Source organism: Dicentrarchus labrax, unplaced genomic scaffold, assembly GCF_905237075.1.
Source record: "Dicentrarchus labrax unplaced genomic scaffold, dlabrax2021, whole genome shotgun sequence".
NCBI lineage: Eukaryota > Metazoa > Chordata > Actinopteri > Moronidae > Dicentrarchus > Dicentrarchus labrax.
The window spans coordinates 13,677,036-13,699,418 of NW_026136717.1; the positions used below are offsets into that span (position 1 = coordinate 13,677,036).

General features: G+C 41.5%; 1 protein-coding gene across 1 annotated transcript in view; it reads right to left on the minus strand.

Moving 5' to 3' along the window:
* The window catches only part of rbpjb (recombination signal binding protein for immunoglobulin kappa J region b), a 45,502-nt gene that overhangs the window by 16,045 nt on the left and 7,074 nt on the right, over positions 1-22,383 (minus strand). Inside the window, exon 2 of the mRNA XM_051428801.1 lies at positions 4,118-4,156. Coding sequence (XP_051284761.1) covers positions 4,118-4,156 — 39 coding nt within the window. The remainder of the gene's footprint in view (positions 1-4,117; positions 4,157-22,383) is intronic.

Genomic DNA, 22,383 nt, shown 5'->3' on the forward strand with positions numbered 1-22,383 from the left:
ATATGCTGAGTTGTAACTGGCTAGTAAAAAGTCATTAAGGACAGTAATAGAATACAGAATTGAAACAGGAAACGGATCCAGCAATGAGCAACAAGGTCAAAAAATCTTTCGAATCATTTTAGGCCACAAGAGTTTATGAGATGAAGTGACAGTAACAGAAAGATGAGCCGACTGTTACTCAAGAAGCTGCCTGTAACTGATGACTTAATTGCGGATATCTGTAAAGACAAGACTGTGATGTAACACACTGTAGTGACCTCCGGTACAGGAGGGGAAAATACGTAGACTAAAACTCACGACAACTGTAGGGATCACTGACGCTGAAGGGGATAAAGGGACGTCTGAGTAATCACTCTTACACAAACTGAAACACACAACGCACAAGAGATAGAGATTAGGTCTCTTCCTGAGAGCTGAAAGGAAGCAGAAGTGAAAGAGACAGTGACCAGTGCACAGCTTGACTTCCTATGCAAGGGTGGCGTGCAGACACACAAAATGACATTAAAAAAATAGAGAGTAAAGTTTGTAATTCTAGTAAAGTCATTTAAGAATCACAAACATGCATAAACAAACATAAAGGGTAGGATTTATTAACACACAAATACAAATTTATCTACGAAATAGTGCAAAATCAATGCCCTATTTCATCAGATTTCAGAGACAGGAAGTGAGGGTAATGGGCATTTCAATCTTAACTGAAAGACACACAAAAGCAAAAAACAAAAAAATATAATATAAAAAGGTAGCATGCAACAAAAGACAACAAGTGACAATACAGCCATGCATTTAACCAGAAACACAAAAACCTACTTTTATCTGCAAGGCTGGCAGTTTAGCAGCTACTGCAACCCGGCTTTGTGATGCATACGGCTTATGCGAACTAACAAGACCCACCCGAAGTTATGCGGGTTACATATGCAAGTAAATAAAAGTGAAGAGGAGCTAAACCAACACAGCAGCAAATAAGCACACAGAGCAAGTGTCACACAAAGTGGTGGACGAGAAGCAAACCAACAGGGGAAGTTCATCAAAGTGGCAGGTTTAATTTTTTGTTTTTTTTTTTTTTTTTTTAGGTCAAGAAAGTGTGCTAAGGGGCATTCATCAAAATGTGAGTAAAAGAGAGGAAGAGGAGGTGGCAGATGTATGGAATGAGGAAGGGAAGAAACAAAAAGGGAAATGCGCGACAAGTGAGACAAAAATGTGCCAGACAGATTTACAAAAAGAGACACATATTCAACAGCAGGCACTACGGGGTGTCGGGGCGCGCGTGTGTGTGTGTGTGTGTGTGTGTGTGTGTGTGTGTGTGTGAGTGAGTGAGTGAGAGAGAGGAGGGGCTAGGTTAAGCCAGGCTACAGATGCAGCAGAGCAGACAGGCATCTGTCGCAGCGTCTACAGCAGAGCGGGGCTGTCACAAGACCCCCTGTGTACACACACACACACACACACATACATACATACGCACGCGCACGCACACTAATAAACACATGCACTGTGAAATAGCTCAATTAAGATGATCAGACTGCAATTAGTGTGCGCCCTTGTGAATCACAAAAGGTAGATTACACACATCCGTAGTGTCAGGCTCGGGTTAGGACATGAACAATCAGCCAGTTCAGGCTTCACACCCTCCTTTTAAAATCTATTCTACATTTGTGAATCTAGGCGAAGTGACTGCTCCATGTTTGATGTCTGACCTCCAGAAGGCCCTTGTGAGCCTCTAAAATACCAATAGGAAATTGCCTAAAACAACAGGATCTTACAATAACTTGCACTAGATCTCAACTCTGATGTTTTACGAGCTAAAAACGGCAAGAAAAGAAAGAGCAGTGCGTTTTGTCACGGTGACAAAAATGTGTCAATAGCAAATAAGGGGGAAAATGTAATAATTTATGTACAGTGAAAGCTGAATGGCTGATTAAGCTGATTTTGAAACGGTGAGGCAGGAAATTCACATGTAAATCAAGCACTCACGCCTCAATAAGATGCAAAAAATGCAAAATGATGAAGTACAAAAAGATTTTAAAGTTCAGTGCACACCACCAAAAAGTAGCCTGGACCAAATAAGTGGTCATCAGAGTTTTATTTTAGTCCGAAATTAGGCTTTTTTGAGAAAGAAGTACCGGTAGATAACTAAAAAACGCTTTCTATTGAGCGTTTCCATCTGAGGCGATGGATTCTGCAGAGCTGGCCCTTCTCTGTTGTTTGGGAGAATAAGCCCTTGAAGGGGCGGCTCCCCTAACAGAGGAGGCAGCTTATCCAAGCCTGTATGTTCATGTGTTGTGTCTGTTTGTGTGTATCTGTCTGAATCTAAGATGTGTGTGTGTGTGTGTGTGTGTGTGTGTGTGTGTGTGTGTGTGTGTGTGTGTGTGTGTGTGTGTGCGCTCATTTCCAGTCAATGTGTGTCGTGTATTGTATTTCCAGTCGAGTAGCCTTCCTGACAGGGCGGCCCTGCAGGACCCGGAGAGCTTTAGCTGCCCTAAAAAGCCCCTGCAGGATGGTGCATTATTTTAGCTGTCTCTGCTGCTGCCTGACAAAAAAATCATGGGACTGTTGTTGCTGAGAAGAAGAAGAGGGGGACAAGTGACCGTGCAGACATGAGGACACCAAGACAGATACAAAGAGACAAATACAAAGAATACGACACCGTGACACACACACACACACACACACACACACACACACACACACACACACACACACACACACACACACACACACACACACACACACACACACACACACACACACACACACACACACACACACACACACACACACACACACACACTAAAGGAGTTGTGTTGTAAGCCTTTCGGCTGCTGGGTAAAGAGTGTTTTGTGTCAGTCATATTTCTGGCCATCAAAACCATCAGACAAATGGAGGGGCCAGTGCAAGCCAGCGGACTGGCAGCACATGAATGAAGAGGGGGGACACATCAAAAGGTGCTGGGCCCCCTTTTTCCAAAACCATGCTCGGCTGTTCCAGCCAATATGCAAACCCCTCATTTTCCCCCGCTGAGCGCCACGCGCAAAGAAACGAGCACGAGCACACACAAACACAGAGGAAAACCCATGGCCCGGCGCTAGTTACAAAGAGAAACCCCAACAAGCAAACAAGTGCGTATACACGCACATGCATTTACACTGCAACACACATAAACCTCCAGAAGCAAACCACAACATCCATCAACATTATGTGTTCACCCAAAATGTTGCTCCAAATGACTTGGAACAAACATGAGAGGAATAGAATAATCAAAAACTTGCAGCTAGTCAAAGCTATGCTGAATGCAGTGCACGGTGCAGTGCAGTGCATACAGAGTGCACGTTTAAACTGCAAGTGCTTGGAAAAGGTGAATTATTGCTCTTCTGGCTTGTTTTGCTACAAACAACTGCGAGACATGGACACAGGCATATTGAAACATGTCCCAGAAGACCTGAGAGTGAAAAAAAACTAGAGATTTAACTAATAGACAATCAATAGCAGAACAAAAATTATGTAATACAGCAGGGGTCAACAGATAACAGCTGTCCAATGGTGGAAGTATGTACGATCAGGCCAGCAGTACACAGTAAAACTACACATGCTATGATTTTAACATCCTGCTGTTGTTGTTGTTGTTGTTGTTGTGGCAACAACATGCAGTCAATTGGCACTACATTTATTCTGTGGTCATTGCAGATTCATTTCTAACTTATTCTGAAGTACTATGTCGGGAAATCACCACCAGCTCTTCAAAGCCCGGTTCTATGAATCTGTTTGTTTTCTGATAACCGCGGGTATTCGCATGTGTTTCGTGAATTTAAGCAGAAATCTTTGACGTGTGACCACTTTACACAGCACCTTGCATACAGGTAGAAAAATCCTAATCTCTGTCAGATTCTGCTGATTGCAACTGGCAATCACAGGTTTTTAGATTCCAAAGCATGCAGGAGTTTGTAGTTTTTTATCTCCCTTATACTCAACTGCTTATGAAGGATTCTCAAAAATCTAAATCTCATTTACTTTCGAGGTGGGAGCCGTGTTGCTATTGAATTACTGTATTCACAAGAATGTGTACAGTGTACACACGGGTGATCATACAAATACCACTACTTGTGTGTATATGTGCACTCACCGTGTTAGGCGCAGTGGCTGAGGGCGCTCCCCGAACTTCCTGCAAAGACACAAAGTGAGAAGAAAAAATGAGTGGGCTAGCAATCAACCACAAACACACACGCAGAGTAAACACTGCATTACACAATAGTGCACCTACACACACACTTGTCACTGTGGCCTTGACAGTGTGTAGCAGCACTGTGCTCAAACAAAGGCAAATGAAAGGACGTGTTGGTGTATTTTTTTTGTGTCTTTATGGCAGCAGGCAGGTTAAAGCAGGTGTACAGATACTGGACTTTATTCAAACTAATTCCTGTCTATGACATGTCAAAACAAGTTATGTATCAACAGCAAAAAAAAACCTTCTTGTTTCAGATTTTGTTAATCATTATAGTTACTATTACTATCATATTTCAGAATAAAACAAACCTAAAATTCCTAGATGGCCACCACCGCATGAAACCCAACAACAAGGCGTGGATGGCTTGAGGCTTAACACGGTGCTCAAAGGATGACTAGACATATTTATCTTGGTTATCTAGGTTTTTACAACCTACAACCTTACACGTCTAATAGATGTGGTAGTTGTGATACAGACCTCATTGTTTGACTATATGGCACTAAATCCATTAAATGTAGAACACTTATAAAAATGTAACAAACCAATAACAGCTTTCAGGCTTTATGTGCGCTGATCTGAATTGTAGAAGTTGAACATGATCATTTCCTGAAGCTGCTTCTAGTTCTACGTATAGAACTAATAGTAGCTGATTTAATTTGCTCTAAAAGGCGACATGCAAAGTTTTTTAAAACCAGACACCGCTGGGGCACAGTAGGGTAAATGCGTTCTAACATATGATGTTCTGCACTCATTTTATGCCATCATAGTGCTCTACAAATGGAAAGTAGTAAAAAAAGAGGATTAATTGTAACTTTTGTGCAAATTCATAGTGATGTGCTCCCAAAATATTCAAAATGAAATACATCTGACAACAATTATTAAAAGCAGAGGGCATTGTGCTAAGATGCTAAACTGAACACAACAAAAAGCCTAACTTTTTCCTCCTGATTCCCTCTTTGTCCAACAACCGAAAAGAACATTACAAAACAATACTGACAGGACACAACAAACCTTTTTCACAGCAGCCATTTTAACATGAAATAGTAGGGTAAACATAGGTGTTACCAATGATACTAATGAAGCCCTGTTTAATAGGCCCTGTTCCATTCAGGTCAGACAGCGTCAGGGTGCAGCTATTATGCACGTTGACTCACTGGAAACTTAATTAGTGTCATTGGTAACATCCGTGTTTACCCTACTATTTCATGTCAAAATAGCTGCTGTGAAAAAGAGCTATTATTTGAAGGGAAAATACTATACTATGCAGTTATAAATTAGCTTAATAATGAAAATGTGACATTCAAAAATAACCGAGCAAGTCTTTGTAGTAGATGTTTTAATTTCAGAATTTAAATCTATCTTATCAGTTCACCCTGAATTCCTGGTATACAAAACACCAGCAGTGTTGCAAACTCCATTTTTTATGTATTAAATGTTTTTTGCCCCTGCCCAAACACACATTGCGGAAACCAGTCAGTCATTCTGTTTTCTGTCTACTCCCTCCCTGTCCATGGTGTACAACTACCCCACATGACACACAGGAAATGCAGTTTAACTTTCCGCTAAGTATTTAAATCAACATATTTGACAGTTTAAGTGTTTGCAGTGCAACGAATCCCGCCCCACACCCCCAAAACACTCTTTAATCTAAAGGAAAGGCAATGGGTGCTCTGTAAATCCAAAACTGGGAGGATGACACATTCTTAACAGCTCGCTTCGCTTTTCAAGCATATATAAATTTGCATGATGTCTTCATTGGGTCCCTTTTTAGCTTCACATCTTCATGATACTGCTGTTAATTTATCATTCATTTCCACTATTGCATCAGCATCATATTCCGCCACTCACTGTAAAGGTTTTGTCCTAAAAGTGGGCAGCTGGCTTAATGTAAACTTCCCCCTGATGGATTCCTGATATATCAGCAAGCTGTGATTGCATGTAGCAAGAAAACCACTGAAAACACCACATGCAGAGAAAAAGCCAGTAAACTTTCAAAATATTACAGCTGACAACATTTTTCTAGTCAACTTCTTTTTTTTTGTGTTGATCAAGCAGTGATGTGGGTAACCTGTTACACGCAGTACAGACTGGCTTTATCTTTATTTTATTCTTCTCCTTTTTAAAAAAAAACATGTTTAAGGTTAAAACAATTTCTTAGCTTCATTAATATGCAAACTATCTAAACTAGACATTATAAAGCGGTAACAAGAAACTTTCATTTGTGTGAATTCTGGTGGACTCTGTAGAGAAGCATTTCTAACACCATTCATTGACACGTTTTGTTAAATGTGGTAGCAGGCATTAAGAATAACTATACAGAAATAGCCAATCTTCACGCTGATGGTCTCGTGTGCCTATGTTGGTCATATAGAGGCATCAATGTTAAATTGAAACTCTTTCATAGCCACTTAAAAAATTTAAAAAAATATATATATTAAAAATAGAGTTGTTCAGATACCAATACTAGTATCGTAAATTTGTCTGGAATCTGCCTAAAGTGCGCGTCTGTGCACCAATTCAATGCTACGGAAATGATTAGCCCCACAATAGGAACATGGTACTTTCCTGCAGTTCTTGGTTCTTTTTTTTTTTTTTTTCCCCAAGGATAGCAAAGTCGTGACCCGCCCTGCTCTGACTGAAGGGTTTAGCTTGTTAAAAAAAGAGAATTATATTGTATATATAAATACATTTTTTCTTTATGAACATTGGATTGGTAAAGTTCAGGTATCGAAAAGGAAAAAAACGTTATGGGAACATCTCTAATTAAAAACTAAGAGGAGACAACAGCCCTTAATGCATGAGCCTGAGTGTACAGAAGAACGAAAAGTAAAAAGACTCGAAAAAATAAACATCACCAAGGGGGTGTTAATAGTTTGGCATGAACTGTCATTTAGCACAAGGCCCCTTGTTTCAGTATGCACTATGAACTAAATAATTACAGTCTTATTAGTCTCATACAGTCTAATTACAGTCTGGCTTGGCATGTGCAGAGGTTAGATTCAAAGGTTCTCCCTGGAAATTACTGGCAGTGTGTCAGTTATTGACACGTTTAGGCCGGTTACAGCCAACAGCCAGCATCATCCACACAAAAATGAGAGCCAACAAGTCATTTAGTCAGTGTTGGCGCTCAGTGAACTGCACTTTGATTTCATTACTCTCACTCATACAGACAGAAGACTTTAACATGACTCCAAATTATTCATCTATATCAAGAGCAGTCACCTTCACTGTCAGTTATGTTGTATTAGGGAACAAAAATGATTAATAAACGGTTCTGAAACCAGTATTCTTACTTGTTTTATAAAAAAGGTACACAGAGTGACAGAAAATAGTGCACCGTTTTCTATCAACTGAATTGAGAATCATTCCTGAATTGAATCGTGGAACCGAGAACCAGAATCAAATCGACCTAGGGCTGTAACATACAATTATTTGCATATCTGCTGATTATTTTTTTGATTAATAGCTCTGTCGATACAATGCTGGAAAATAATGAAAAATGCCCATTATCATTTCCAACGGATCAAAGTGACATCTTCAAATGTCAATTCGCCATCATGTTTGACAAAGAAAGGCATCAAATCCTCACATTTGAGAGAAGCAGCAGATGTTCGGCATTCCTTAAAAAGTGATCAAGAATGCTAAATCGAGTAATCGTTGCAGCTGTTAATTGTATCGAGTTATTCCCAAAGATTCCTACCCTCATTAAACATTCTCATTTGCATTATCTAAATGTGTAGTACCAGAGCTTGTTAAAACCCTGGGGTGAAAGTCCCCACAGCGTTCAATCAGCCTCTCGCTGCAACGATAAACTGTAGGAAAGTACATCACAGCAGATATGTGACCATACTCACTCATAGGCGACACGTTCTTCAACATCACTATAATGCACATAGCTTTGTAGTAACGTTTTAAATTATAATTACATTTCTGTTGGTTTTCTTTCAGATTATGAATGTATGCAAGCGTTCTCAGTGCATTCATTTTTACAGCAATGTACTGTACAGAGCAGTGCTGAGCGGTGTGACCAAACATGTGTATCTGGTGGTATAATAAAAAAGATATAACATTGCTTTCTTCTAAAAACAAAATACCTTAAAATAGTTGTATAAAATACCCAAATATTCAAGGAGATATTTCTCAAAAGTTCTACTGCATGAGACAAAGTGACAGCAGTTATTTCAGCTATGAAACAGTACTGTGGTATATGAAAATTCATATTGTACGGGAAATAAAAACCGCTGTACCAGTATATCGCCCAGGAGTAGTTCAGAAGGTTATGGTTAAGGTTTTCAACAATTAACATCTGTCTATTATGGCAATACAACAACATAGAGTTTAAAGCACATGGCTGTCATAAAGAGGAGGTACATGAACACAGCACATGGAGGTGACTGTTAAGAGGGGTGTGTGTGGCTGTTTGTGTGGCTGTGTGTGTGTGTGTGGCTGTGTGTGGCTTGTGTGTGTGTGTGTGTGTGTGTGTGTGTGTGTGTGTCTCTACAAGAGGGACACAGAGTGTGAGTGAGTCAGATTTTTTCCTTGTGTCGGATGTGGTAGCTTTGCACGCTGCTGATAAGTATGTCGATACATCTTACATGGCATCAATAAACACACAGATTGTGTGTCACTCAGTTGGTTAGGGGGTTGGCATGCAGGCACAGTGTGAAACTGAAGGAAAAAAACGAGCACGCAAACGCAAAGAGAGGGATGAAAATCGCAAAAAAGAAAAAAGAAGCAAGGGAAAAAAAGAGGCAAAGAGGGTATAAGAAGGCAGGAGAAAGCGAGAGAAACTGAAAGCATGATTGGTGCAAGAGCCAGAAGGAGGGAGTGGAGGTGGAATAATTATAAAGGAGGGCAATCAATAAGGTTCCCACAGAGAAACACTGATGCCTCAACTGGCTAATGGATTCCAGACGGCTCTGTTCTCTGCCCCCCCCCCCCCTTCTAAACCTCACCCCCTCGGCTGCAAACAGGGAGCGATGGAGGAAAGGATACTGCGGGGAAAGAAGTGTGGGGTGAGATTAAAGGCGAGGCAAGAAGAAGAGGATGGCGTGTTGGGAGAATGGGACCTACGAACAGATGATGTGCGAGGACTTAGAGGTGGATATACGGAGAGGAGAGGAGAGGAGAGGAGAGGAGAGGAAGGTGAAATTGGGGAGCAGGGCACAAGAAACATCAATCAGTCACGGCTGCATTTACTTGCTGTTTTTTAACATTTCGAAACATCCATCACAAAAAAAAAATCAAAGCAAAAAGCCATTAAGATGCATAAGGGGTGGGTTTTGTGAGAGTGTATGCTTTCATGTTCTACAGTACATCTTCAAGTACTTTAATGGAGTTCTATGAAAAGCTTGCGGACAGTGAGGCCGGTTTTACTGGGAAGAAGTGATGTGTAAAAAGAGAGACAAAAAAAAAAGGCGGTCAGATGCAGAGTTGGGCTTGCAAGTTCTGTGAAAAACCACCGTTCTGTATCACCTCCATGAGCTCACTTTAACACGCTCACTCGAGGCACAAACACCAACAAGACAAAGAAGACCAAACACAGGAAACCGCAAAAGGTAGAGTTGCAAAGACAAAAGAAAGACGCACTGGGTGCTGCATGTGCAGTTTCTTTCAGGTAGGCTTGACTCTCTGAAATAGCATGCACAATGGCAAAGTTCAACAAAGTTCAAGTCCAGAATTCTGATGATTGATTTAAAATGTCATAAGTTGCACAAAAGCTCAGACCATCATCATACAGTATCAAAATGCGTCAGAGCCTGCAGGCGAACACGAAGGTAAGATGAGCCCTTACAAACACGGTACTTGTCCCGGATTAACATGTTTTGTATTTCTGTGCAACACTTTCAAATAATTTTTACCGCTAATAAGGTTTACTCTAATGTGTTACAACACTTTAATTATTCTTTTTTTGTTCCATAATGTATATTTCTTAATTCCATCCCTATTGTGAAACACACACACACACACACACACACACACACACACACACACACACACACACACACACACACACACACACACACATCACACACACACACACACACACACACACACGTCAATGGAGGAAAAGGAAACTGTTAGAAGAGTTCCGTCTGATTTGCCCTCCTCCATCCGTTATCACTACTCTCCCTTCCCTCCTCCTCCTCACCTCCTGCTTACTCTCACTGATTCAACTGGATACAATGGAGAGTGACAAACACTGCGGCCAAACTGCAGTGGTGAGAAATCAAGCAACAGGATAGGACTGACTACAATACACAGAAGGCGAAAGGGGTTATTCCAGCAGGAAAGTATGAACAGATGCACGTGCATTAAGCTCGCCGAAGGTCTCATTCATCAGTTTCAAAAGGTGGAGAGAAACCCCAACCTCACATAAAGACATAGAACAAATTGTTACAAACATAACTGCCTCCAAATAACACAAGAGTGGCATTAACAACTAAACACTCATCCAAACCTCTATTGTGTCCCTCTGCCCTTACAAGACTTGTAAACTATCAGACTAATTTCCCATACTTTCCTTATCCCTTCCAGGTCGGTTTATGAACCCTGAAACGGGGCCTTTTAAATATCCTGTTAGGAACCTGATAGGCCTGTTAAACTGCTGGTAGCTTACCCTGGCACGGTTACTGATGGGTACGTGTGCCAAGGCCAGTGAACTGGTGTGAGATGGGACGCGCGGTTGTTGCAGTTACAGTAGGGGTGAGCAGTGGGAAGAGGATGTCCTGACTCTGGGCTTTCACTGAGATGTGAGAGTGATGTCACCGAGGTGGCTTACAGAGGAGTGCTGCTGTGTCGAGCCTGTGTCTGTAAATCCAAAATACCAGCACTTGGATCCTAAGTCTGTATAATACAAACTGTTTTGAGGACATGAAGTTTGGTAAAACAGGACAAATGTTTGCATTCTGAGGATGTACAGCCGCAACTAGATTGACTTCTTTGGATTTTTTTTTTATCCCCTCCTTAATGTGTAACTACAATACAACTTAATTCTTAGTGATATAAAACACACTAAGACAGCCGTATTACCATATCCCGTTCCTTTAAAACAAAGTCAGACTAAATGTAACCAGGCAGATGCAGGAAAAAAAAAAAAGTATTTTAACTGTAACTGCATTTCTTTTCCATTTAATTTCATGGACTACGGCTGGCAGAAGCACCTTGCTTTGCTTCGTCTGCTGGCTTGACTGGCTTGTGACTGACAGAATGGGGGTCCTAACAGAACCACAGCTATTGGTTGAAAGTTTTCAGACACAGAAAAATCAGAGAAGTAGAACGTGGAAGTAACACACACACGCTCACTCCCGTCTTGTCACCTGTTTGTTTGCCTGAACGCACACATTAATCTGAGACAGTGAAGGGAACATCCTTCATAGCGTCAAAGTTTACAGCCTGAGATTTTCCATCCTGATGCAACTTTGCAAAGCGATATTGTCAGCTTTCTCTTTTACGGTGATGGATTGCTTTCGCCAACCAAATTGTTGTCGATGCTGTTTGGAACAAAACTGTAGCCTGAGAGCCATGGGAAAATTGATAAAAAAGCTCCTCCGTCCTGCCAACAACAATATTCTGAGGGAAATATAAAAATGCCTGTAATGTTATTGGAAGTATATGGGCATTAAAATGTTACGACAGGAACTTATTTATATAATAAATATAATATTTTGTTTATTATTCATTTTGCCTACTTTATTCCCAAAATACATTTTCTATCACTTTGGCTGCTTTAGAGATTCACACAGAGATGTCCACAAATAGAGACTGACATCAGGTTGACACTTCAATTTCTCAGAAGCCAAACACAAGAGCATGGAGAGGGTGACAGACCATATCTTTGTGGTAGCTTATTAAAACCCAACACCTCTAACCAACAGCACCTATGAGTTGAAGACACAAAGTGAAACCCCATACCGAACCTCCCCCCAAGCCTCTTTCATAGAACACACATGCAACCACAAACACTGAAGTCATAGTGAGCATCTCTTAGCAAAAAAAAATACATTTCCTCAAATCTGGACCAGAGGCCGGCTGACTGTAAGACGCTGTCATCCACTCATCTAGAAATCAGGAGGGAGTTCTTGCAGTAAATGCAAGGGGAAGATTTGTATCTTCAGTTTTTCAGGATTACAAAAAAACATTCTCCAAGAAATACATCAAAGTGATGAGGAAGAGTCATTTAATCCTGATACTTCTTCACAGAGAAAAAGCAAGAAAAAAAGAATCACCAAGCGTGCAACCAAAAGCACCAGCAGCATCACATGCAACTCTCCAACCTTCACAGTCATGCTGTAAAAAAGAAAGGCAGACTCATCACTAACCCTTCACCACTCCTCCCAGCTACTCCCATCAGGCAGTCGCTTCAGAGCACCTTTGGCCAAAAAGAGGACTTACAAAAACTGTTCCCACTGCAATATCCACTACTTTTTAATGCAGCTTGGCACATCTTGCTCTTATTTATTTATGCAATTGTGTGTGTATTCTTAATAAATTCCCATATATTCTTAATCTTGATTAGTGCAAAAGATGCTCAGTATATATACACATATACATACCTTATGAATGAAAGTTTAACTGAAACCGGTTTACGTTTAACTGAAACCGGTTTACGTTTAACCTGTCGTTGCCTCTCTAAAATTGTACCTTCCCTTTTCAGAAGTCTCTTCTAGTTAAACATACAATGCATTGATACATCGAATGAATAGTATTAAAATCAAATTAACCTCTGGATGGAGAACGGAGGGTAAACTCGTGGGGTGCTCTCATCGTTCTCTGACAGGTAGTATGACATATGAGGCACTGGTGACAGAGAAGGATGGCAGTTGCTATGAATAGAGCATCGACCACCCACCTCCACATGCTAACACACAAACGCGCGTTACACACGTCAACACATGCACACGCAACAGGGGGTTGATTGAGAGAGTGTGAACCCAGCCTGCCGTTCATGCAGGGGGATGTGTTTGACAGCTGTGACTGACAGTCCAAACAGTGCTGAGGGAAAACAACACACATCAACACCCGAAGGCTCAGAAGAGACTGAAATACACACCCTGACACTGTTCGCAGACATGTGTGAAAAGACGCGTGCGCTTATGCAAAAGTGCACAAACACGCATTCAGTTTTTTGCTCTGTTGCTCAGGCATGCATCCTATGTTTCTCTAATAAATCAAACTAGAGCAAGTGTTCTGTGCTTAACCAACTTTTCTGGGGCAACACATGTATAGTAGGGATGCAACAACATGGCCGGATTAATGCTATCAGACAAATCAGCTTTGAGAAGCAATTACTCTGCATGTCAGGTAAAGTTGGTGGGACAACAAGCGGCTCCTTGCTGTGTTTATCACTCTTCTCACTTGGAAACAGTTTCCGTTGTCGCCTGTGCTACTTTGCAGCATTTCTGTATTCGGTTCTGTTTTCTCTGTCTGTATGTGTCGCACCACAAACAAAACAATGATTGATAACACTTTTTTTTGTCGTCATATGCCCCACAGTCCCGACATGTTTTCTATATTTCTGAGGAGGTGGATGTCACCCATAACTGGGAATGTGACAAAGCTTTGGAGCCACCATGTGTTGGTGCTGCGACATCCCTAAACTCATCTCTCCAAAAATACACCACGCAGTATACAAAACCATCCTCTTCAAGGGAACTAGAAGACTTTACACAGGAAATTAGGAAATTGAGACACTGCAACACCACTGACAACCTAAGCATAGAAACTACAGGCCATGTTGCCATTTTTAGCAGCAAAGTTGACAAAAAGGCGCACAAGCTCCTCCTCTGACTGAAACATCAGCTGGTGCATATCTGGATATCTTGTTCTTAACTCAAGTTCACTCGTTTAATGAATGTAATGAATGTGTGTGGTGGATGCAAATCATTGTTCTTAAAAGGTGAGACTGATGGATCACAGTAGAACCTAATTAATCTGCATCACAGATCACATTTAAATTTACTTCAGAATGCTCTTATCTGAACTAATGCGCAGTGACCAAGCTTTTCTGTGTTACTTAAGAACGTGAGACTTCCACTGAACACCCTGGGCGTTAGTTCTACCGTAAAGACTGTTTGCGAAATGCTCCTGTGCCTCAGCAGCAACGATATATGCTCCTCATATTAGATTACAAAATATATAAGAGAGATTAAAGGAAATGCTTGTCAGAGCTAGATGGCAATCTATGCAAGTCACTGAGTTGTCAAGAATCAAAAACTTCTCATTTTGCCTGTCGAGTAATACCAAAACAGCTAACCGGACATATTCAGAAAACATTTTCCCTGCAAAAAATCATTTTCAAATAAATGTAGGCAGCATTGGTTAATCATTGTGAAAATGATAATAGATGACACATCTGGCTGAGCACTTTCATGTTTTGTCTACATTTCAGATAGGACAAACGCACACATATCTATCCTTTGTAGACTTGGGCTTCCCGAGGGACCAAAACACAGCCCACAGACGCCAGACGCCATCATTCATATGCTCAAGGTCAAGGGTTATGGCGTGACCTCTGAGGTCAACTGGCAGGCAGTGTGTTCATGCATGTGGTTGTGGCCTGAAACAGATTACTAATACAAAACTGGGTTCGCCCTTGAACAGAGCTGATGTTAAAGTCTTTTTCCACTTTATGTGACTCACAGAAAATAACAACTGGGCCTATTTCTGCACTCCAACCAGTGTGGAACCTTGATTTATTTAATGGAGAAGTAATTCAAATGTGTACGAGTTACTAAGCAGATGCACACGGCTCCATCTGCCTATTCTGTCAACAGGAAGCACTTGTTATGATTTAGATATTACAACAATAATCCACACTATTCTTGTGTTAAACCATATTTTCAGTTAAATTAAAAAGGGGTTGTTATTACAAGAAATTGTCGACAGATATCTTCATCATCGCTTCAGATTAAATGCCGTACATACTTTGCTTAAAATGTATTTCTATAAGTGTAAAATAACATCAAGAATAAACTGTGCTACGTTTCCTGAGTGTAAGGTTCAATCTGCACCCAATTAAATCGATTTTCACACGTCGGTCACACTTAGACACCAGGGTATGTCAACTTCACTCTGACACAGGCCCTGTGTGAATATGAGACCACATATCTGACCGTGTATATGGATTTGCATTTACACATATACACTTACACTTACAGACACACAGACACACACACACACACAGACAGACACACACACACACACACAGCTCCAGGACAGTGCACACAAACAGCCGTGTGAGGGAAAGAGGAGGGATGGGAAGAGGGATTAGGCCTATAAAAAGGTGTCTGGTTTCCCAGCCTGAGGGCTGATAGCAGATATCACAACTCCTCGGAGTGGCTGTACACCTCATTATCAACACCATGCTCCCTCACAGCTTCCACTGGCCTCCATAGCCATGGGCCGTCTCGGTGACACCAAATATATAGCCTGCCCTAACCACAGCTGAAAAAAAGGTGAAATACACAGAGTTACAAGGAAAAACTTCATTTCAATGGCAAATTACGGTTGTCACACTGGAATAATACAGCTAAAGCAAAGGTTAAAGACAATAAAAACATGGGCAGTAAGTCAAGGGGAGCATGGATGAGTTTGGCTGTATAGAAACAATTGAACAATGTTTTTGTAATTACAATGTTACCTAATGATTGACTGTAGGACAACAGGACTTCAACCTAAACGACATGTGTTGGCCCAATCTGCGTACTACAGACACAAGTGTTCAAGCCACATTTACTCCCAGAACTCAGGAGTAGGTGTTAAAATATCTTTTTTATTTTTTTTTCTAAAGCATAAATCTGCAACTGCAAGGATTTTTCTTTTATAAACAAAGATAGCAGTCTAGCAAGTGGTGCATTCATCCAGGCAGGTGCAGGAGGTCTTTATGCTGATGTGTGCGAGGAGGAAGCTGACAACCACTTATTGTACAGCGTACATAAACTGACACCTGTCAACAAGCGTATTGATGTTCACAGACACAATAGGTAGAGCAAAATTATGGGCTGGAGTTTCCTGGCTAACCTGTTATCTGGCTTATAAAAGATTTCTGAGGAGTACCAACTTATGCTTGCGAGCTTTACTTAGTCAAGGCCTGCCAAAAATCAACACTATTTGAGAGACAAGAAAAGGCTGCGATTGAGACACTGTGCTCCTTGTCAAGGTTACCTGCGTGTATGACGCGTTTTCAAAACTTTCAAGACCGAACAGAGTAAAAATGGGTGGAAATAACATGTCTCACCAAGCAAGTGAATGTGTTTGTGCGGAGGGGACTGAGAGAAATTTGGAAATTTGAGCCCGCTGGCTACATTTGCCCTGGCAGCCTAGTGGAAAAAAAAAAATACCTGCATACTGATGTCACAGCCCCAACACACACTGTTATGCAGTTCCTAGTTCCTTTACACTCGCTTCCTCAGCAGCACCGTGCCATGCTGTGTGTGGCCTGCAGCGAGGGTATTACGCACGTATCCTTCAAGCACGTATTTAATCATTGAGAAAAAACTGTCACAGTGAAAGGGGGGCCAAGTTTGGGCACTAAACCTGTATCCTGAGTCAACCCTGGACGAGTGTTTCAAAGAGTTTCACAATGAGAGAGACTAACACAGGGGGAAGAGGAGTGGACAGAATGTCTTCTAGACAGTGACCAAGACAACGGAGACAGACGTGGCTCGAGCTGGAGGCTCGCTCTATGCTTGGCACCGCTGCCTGGCATGTGCCGCTGTGCATGCCAACAGTCACAGTAGCCAGCTAGGAGTGGTGAGGGCAAACTAGTCACTACAAATATTCTCACCATCTTGCCTGTTAGCAAACTTGCTATGGAGCGTCCACAACTGAGCAAAGAAACAGAGGAAAACCAGTTAAAGAGGTGGAATTTCTTAATCTATAATGTGTGGGTAGGTAGGCATAATACTGTCCACATGAAAGGGAATTTAAAGCAAACTGCATGATTGTGGCTACATGACTAATTCTTATTTATCATGTTTGCCTTGAATTCTAGGGGGAGTCCATTCCCTTTCTTGTGCCTAGTACTAATTATATGCTTTTCTGAGTTTTGCTCAACATTAAGCAAAGATCCTCAGTGACTCCACTGGAGTATGTCTTTTAAACCTAATCTATAGCAAAACTGGAATTAAGCTACATCTTTACTATTGTCATACATGACTTTGCATGGCCCCTCTTCCCATTGTGAAGTAACATTCAAATTTCCTCATTTGAGGTGGGCGTGGCAAACCACAGACCAAAAATGAGTCAAACATGGCTCCAAGTGTATAATAAGACTTTCTACTTCCACATTAATCTGCACTGGTTTCCAACATGAAAACCTGCAATGAGAGTGGGACAGTGTGAAACAAAAGAAAGGGTTGATCAGAATCACAAAAAAGAACAGAAAATTAACTATCATAAGAAATAAAAGTTTAATGTTGCACAAGCAGATAGAAACCGAGAGAACTTGAGCTGACTGAGTTACCGACTATTGATGAGCTGTCCGACCCTCAAGGCTGACTGACTGCAGATGGCAGAGGTCTGCTAGTTGCCCTGAGACGCCCCACTGGAGGCAGAATCAAGGGCAGGGCTCAATGGTGAGTGTGTGTGTGTGTGTGTGTGTGTGTGTAGGTGTGTGTGTGTGTGTGTGTGTTGGGTGGGTCACATCAGTCTGCACTTGCAAGTGCTTCCATACACATACACATACACATACACACAAGGCACCAGCTCCATCTGTCTTTGACATGGAGAGCTTAATGACAGAGGCAGAAAAGCCAAAGAAAAGGCTTCCTCGTTCTGTCTCTTTCTCTCCCTCTCTCTCCCTCCCTCTCTCCCTCCCTCCCTTCATTTTCCTTCCCTCCATCTCTCCCCCTCTTGACCGCACTTCTCCGACATCAATGCTCCATATGGAGCTCTCTGGACAGACTTTTTAAAACTCGTCTTGGCCTGGCACACAATCAATAAGACATCTAGAAGTACACTCACTTGCACACCAACTGTACACATTAACGAGTGTAAATCTGGCGCAGAGGCTGGAACATACTGAGCAAGTACATACTCCATTACTTGTGCACATACAATATGTCCTGAACACAAAGTAATGAAATTTCCAGTGTGTGCTGTGGAGCCAACCTGGACTCACACACACATACACACAGACACACAGGCTCCCTTGATGCTTGTTCTATCTTTAATGAAGTCTCCTTTGTGAATCCCGCAGCTCTGACTCTGTTTTCTCTATACTGCCTGCCACCTGGCTCCATTCAGTCCTCAGATAACATGTGTCCTAAATCGAGATAGTCTGACACGTCTGACCAGTCGCAGTGGATCTACAAAGAGGGTCATTGCAGAACTGATTCGCCTCAATTTCAAAAATTCAATAGAGAACATGGTATTACCGAACAAAACATTAAATCAATTCACCCAGGTCTGATAGAGCTCGCGCTCTGGGCCGTGAATAAAGAAATTAAACAGATATGGCTGGAGAGGTTTGGTAGAGGTGCATTTTCAGGCTAGAATTCATGAGTAGGCTTGTTGCTGTCTGTTCGGGCAGACAGATGATAGAGGAAACACAAGAGTAAAGGGCTGTGCAGCACTGCATTATCACACCTCAGACAAGTTAGAAATATGGACAGTAAAGGAACCTCTTCAGATAGCAAAAATATGTGCGAGTGCGGCTTATGTGTTAGTGAAAATTCTAGGGCAGCCTCTAAAAAAAAGTCAACTTCCATTTTGTCAGTCAAACTTTTGCAGTTTTTTTTTTTTTTTAGAGGCGTCAATGTATACAGAGCAACAGCTCCAACGGTCTCTGATCCAGTCATCAGTACAGTTAGCTAAACCACTTTTGAACCAGACGATACAAATTCTTCTACAGCCGTACACTGCGACTGACTCTTCAGCTAAATCAGCAGCCCGGCAGGAGGGACGCTCTGTGGTGCGCTGGGATTTTATGACTGAAGTATTAGAAGGACGCACACTTTTACTTTCTCTGACAATCTGTTTTCACCTCACAGATGACGAAGAGGGGCATTAAAGTGTGAGGTAGGTTAAAAAACATAGGCAAATACACAAGTTTAGTGTGACGCTGAACTAAATAAAAAGGGAACGCATCTTTGAATCTTTGTACTGAATAGCCAAATCCGATTTTACTGACAAAACTCTGAGTCAGCCCTGGAAATGCTCCATTTATTTTTTGTTTATTTGCCTTTCTTTACCCACAAGTAACCAACCTCTTTAAATGTCCTGTTCTGATGTAGTATTTAATAAAAGTCAAAATATTGCTGCCATTGTGTAGAAAACAAAAGCCCTTCACAGATGTTTGAATTTAAAAAATGGCTTCTACACTTGCAGTCTCTCTTTTAAAGGCTATAAACTTACATTACATAGCCACTTACATTCGATTTGAGTTTTACTGTCCGATCTTGTGAAGGTGCAGTTAAAACGTGTCTGTCCACACTAAAAAAAAAATAGTGATGAGTTTGTTTTAGACTAAAAGTGTATATAATCAGGTCACAATCCAACTACAACAGTATTTAGTTTTAGGACAAATCAAACAAAAAGTACCTGGTGGAAAAGACAAACATCTTGAACCACCAAGTCCCCGACAGCTCACTGATTGCATGTCTGCTCACTCATATTAGCCATATAAAAAAGATGGGAAGAACAAGACAAAGTCATGTGGGCTGTTTTAAGTAAACACAGCCACAGGAGACGCAGAACAGAAATTTTCAGGCCAAGTGCAAAGACACGCAGCAATGTGATCTCACAAAATTAGACATTCATAATAAAAAAAAAACCTGCACTGAAGTGACAAGTGTGACTGTAGCCAAAGACCCACATAGAACGGCTGAGGTTTAGGGTTGAGACGGCTCATGTGCTTGGGGGAAACTGTCAGGAGAGAGGAGAGAGGAGAGAGGGGACGGGGCGAGGGAGCCTTGAACCCTGAATGAACCGTCCTTTCCCGCTCCCCTTTCCCCCCTTCTCACTCTCTGCTGAGCTGATGACTCACTGCTGGAAGAGGGAACCCGGGGGGGAAGGATTGCGAGTCGTCGAGATCGACCGCAGCAGCACTATTGTAGCTCGTGCTCTTGTGCAGACCAGCCATCGATGACGGAGCAGGTAGTGGTTCTGGTAAAGGATATGATAACCACAATGGCTGCTGCGAGGATCAAACTTGAGGCCTTTAGCCCGTGCGCAAGCTTGTGCTGCTGAAACGCAGTGCCAACCACAAGTCAAAGTGTCAACCGTCATTGATTTAATTTATTTATTCTATTTTTTTGGTGGCAAGCATTGGTGCACCTTTGCCTTGCAAAGCTCAGTGACTTTCACATGCATTGCTGCTTGCAGTGGAGGGTACACGGAGACTGGTTCACACACAAGGTGAGAGTTCTTAGTTTGCAAAACAATAGAATCCTTGTTGAACTGTATTAGATTTTTTTTAGATAATTACCTGCTTCTCATGGCCGATATTGAAGATATTTTTGTAATATAAAAAACACCTGATGGTAACAACAGCTGAGATGTAATCAGCAAAGATGAATGATTCAATATTCCCTAGCAGACAACAGTTCTGGCTCTTCAAATGTTCATTTATTTTTTCTAGTAAGGTTCGTCAAAAAACATACACACAAACATACTTTGCCTTTAACACAACGTAAAGCCTATCAATACTTTTGCATAAGAATTCTATTAGTATTATTGTAGTGGACCAATAATTTATCAGCTATGATTCAATTATCGGGATAATTCATAATAATATAAATTATTATTATTATTGTGCATCCCTAAATAGATGCAGTCCGTGTCAGACTAATACGATACCTGAATCTCATGCAGCTAACTCTGGTATTCAAAGAAAAAAAAAAGACAGACATTTCTTTGATGCTCTTAAATGTTAAAAGTCTGCTAAACTGGTTGGCTGGTGGGCTTTCAGTGTTTCAGCAGGGCAGATGTTGGTCATCACAGCTCTCCTTGTTGTTCCTACTAACTATGCCACCCTGTTGCCTCCTTACTGAATTTCATTCTAATTTTTTTTCCCACCAGGCATTGATCACAGTGCACAGAACAGTTCTTGTATTTTTGTCTTGATTAAAGTGACAGCATTCCTCACTGAAGCCGGTGACAACCTGAGCACCCAGGTGCTTCGTATCATGCAGCCAGTTGAATACTAAATATGTATTTGGGTTTTACAAAGTGGGAAAATGACTTCATACTATAACCAGTGAGCTGACCTTGTGGCTACATTACAGATTCAATCTGCACAGCGAACATATCCAGTAACACCGCAGAGTTTACAGCAACTACACAGACTATGTAAATACATTTTGCCAAGGAAATTGTATGATAAAAATGTTATGTACCTGCCTGGGTATCATAAATAGACTGAATATCAACTCTAAAAAGGCATCAATGCTGCAACTAACCATTTTCATTGCTTATGAATCAATCTACAAATGAATGGATTAGTCTATAAAATGTCCCATAATGGGAAGAAAAGAAAGAAAAGATCCTCACAATTGGAGAAGATGCAACCAGAAAAATAATTGAAATGAGAGATCTGTTATCAAAATAGCTGCCAATCGACGAATCGAAAGGCTACTCAGCTCTACAACAACGTGACTGCATCTATCGACTGTACATGCCTTGAATGAAAAGAAACGGGACTGCCTTTCTGGACATCTATCAGTTCAGGCCAACTAACCACTGCCTTGCCCTGCCCTTGCCTCAAAACCGCCCAAAGGATCGACTGCGCTGCAAAAGGAGAAAAAAAATAGAATTCCTGGCAGAGAGAGAGAGAGAGAGAGAGAGAGAGAGAGAGAGAGAGAGAGAGAGAGAGAGAGAGAGAGAGAGAGAGAGAGAGATGACCTTTAGCCCACATGCTGTGAGATGATCCTCAGCAAACCAAACCAAATGTAGAGACCACGGCACATTCGCGTGTTCATGTGCAGTTAAGCAACGACTCAGGACGGCTTGTCTGGTTTCAGTGTTGTCATGATGGGGAAAGGGGCTGTTGTTCCTGCTCCTTGTTCCTCTTCAAAACATGCTATCTTTCCAAAATAGACCGCTCTGACGTTAACAATGTGTGAGACAAGACACGGTATCCGTGCACAAACGGTAATTTGTCAAGAAACTAGAGAATATGATTCTCATGCAGGGAGGTGAATTAAATGCTGGTCAATTATGGC